Source organism: Rhea americana, unplaced genomic scaffold, assembly GCF_003343005.1.
Source record: "Rhea americana isolate MKP2758 unplaced genomic scaffold, rheAme1 scaffold_159, whole genome shotgun sequence".
NCBI classification, from domain to species: domain Eukaryota; kingdom Metazoa; phylum Chordata; class Aves; order Rheiformes; family Rheidae; genus Rhea; species Rhea americana.
The window spans coordinates 2,046,648-2,047,570 of record NW_028185694.1 but is presented as its reverse complement, the minus strand read 5'-3'; the positions used below and the strand labels follow the sequence as shown (position 1 = coordinate 2,047,570).

The 923-nt window shown below is 60.5% G+C and overlaps 1 protein-coding gene across 2 annotated transcripts in view; it reads left to right on the top strand.

The window, feature by feature from the left end:
* The first annotated feature begins 778 nt into the window (after positions 1–778).
* The window catches only part of SLC66A3 (solute carrier family 66 member 3), an 18,044-nt gene continuing 17,899 nt past the window's right edge, over positions 779–923 (top strand). For both annotated transcript variants that reach the window (XM_085299994.1, XM_085299993.1), the window contains exon 1: positions 779–921. In XM_085299994.1, the coding sequence (XP_085156120.1) occupies positions 798–921 (124 nt within the window). In that variant the 5' untranslated portion in view covers positions 779–797. The remainder of the gene's footprint in view (positions 922–923) is intronic.

Genomic DNA, 923 nt, shown 5'->3' with positions numbered 1-923 from the left:
ATTGCTCCATCTCTGATAATGTGACAACTACAATGTTCAGGAACTTTTAATTTTTTTTGAACTTTCTGTGCAACCAGAAGTGACACTGCCAAAACTATGTCTTTCCTCCTAAGGGATTAACACAGCAGTGATTCAGACAGCCTGAGGTAAAAAACACTGCAGCTGAAACACTAGAAATGTCACTTTAGAATGTAAAACCAAAATCTTCCCTATGCATGCAGACCAGTTTACCCATGCTACACCAAGGTGAACACAACCAGTGGTTAATCTTTTACACTAACATAGTGCTGATGATTCTTGTTTTTATAAGATAATGAATAATAATAATTMCAGGGCCAAAGTCCTCAGCTTTTGAGTCTAACGTCCCTGACTCTGAGGTGCTTCAGGGAAGCTGCGGGTAGGCCAGAGCCAGCTGCACGGAGAGAGACAACGCGGCAGAGCCAGGGAAGAAATCTCTCCACCTTTCTCGCTCTCTCTCACGCAGAACACGCGCTGCGCGAACGGCCGACACCGCGGGGAGGCAGGCACGCGGCAAGCAAGGGCCTGCGCCGGCGCCCGCGAGCGCGGAGGGCCGCGAGCTCCGCCGCGGCCGGGAAGCGCCGCGCCGGCGGCGCCCGGCCTCCCCTGCCCGGGCATCAAGCGCCCGGAGCACTTCGCCACGGCCCCCCGAGTCTGTGAGGCCGTGCCGTGCCGTTCCGTGCCGGTTCCTCGCCCCTCCCCGCGCCGGGGCGCGGTCCCGCCACGCCGCGCCGCGGGTTTCCCATTCCGGGCTGGCCGCGGGCGCGCAGCGCAGCGAGATGGCGCCGGCGCTGCTGGACCTGGCCAACTGGAGCACCTGGGCGGTGTGCGCGGTGATCAAGCTGCCGCAGGTGGCGGCGGTGCTGGCGGCCCGGTCGGCGCGGGGCGTCAGCGTGGGGAGCCTC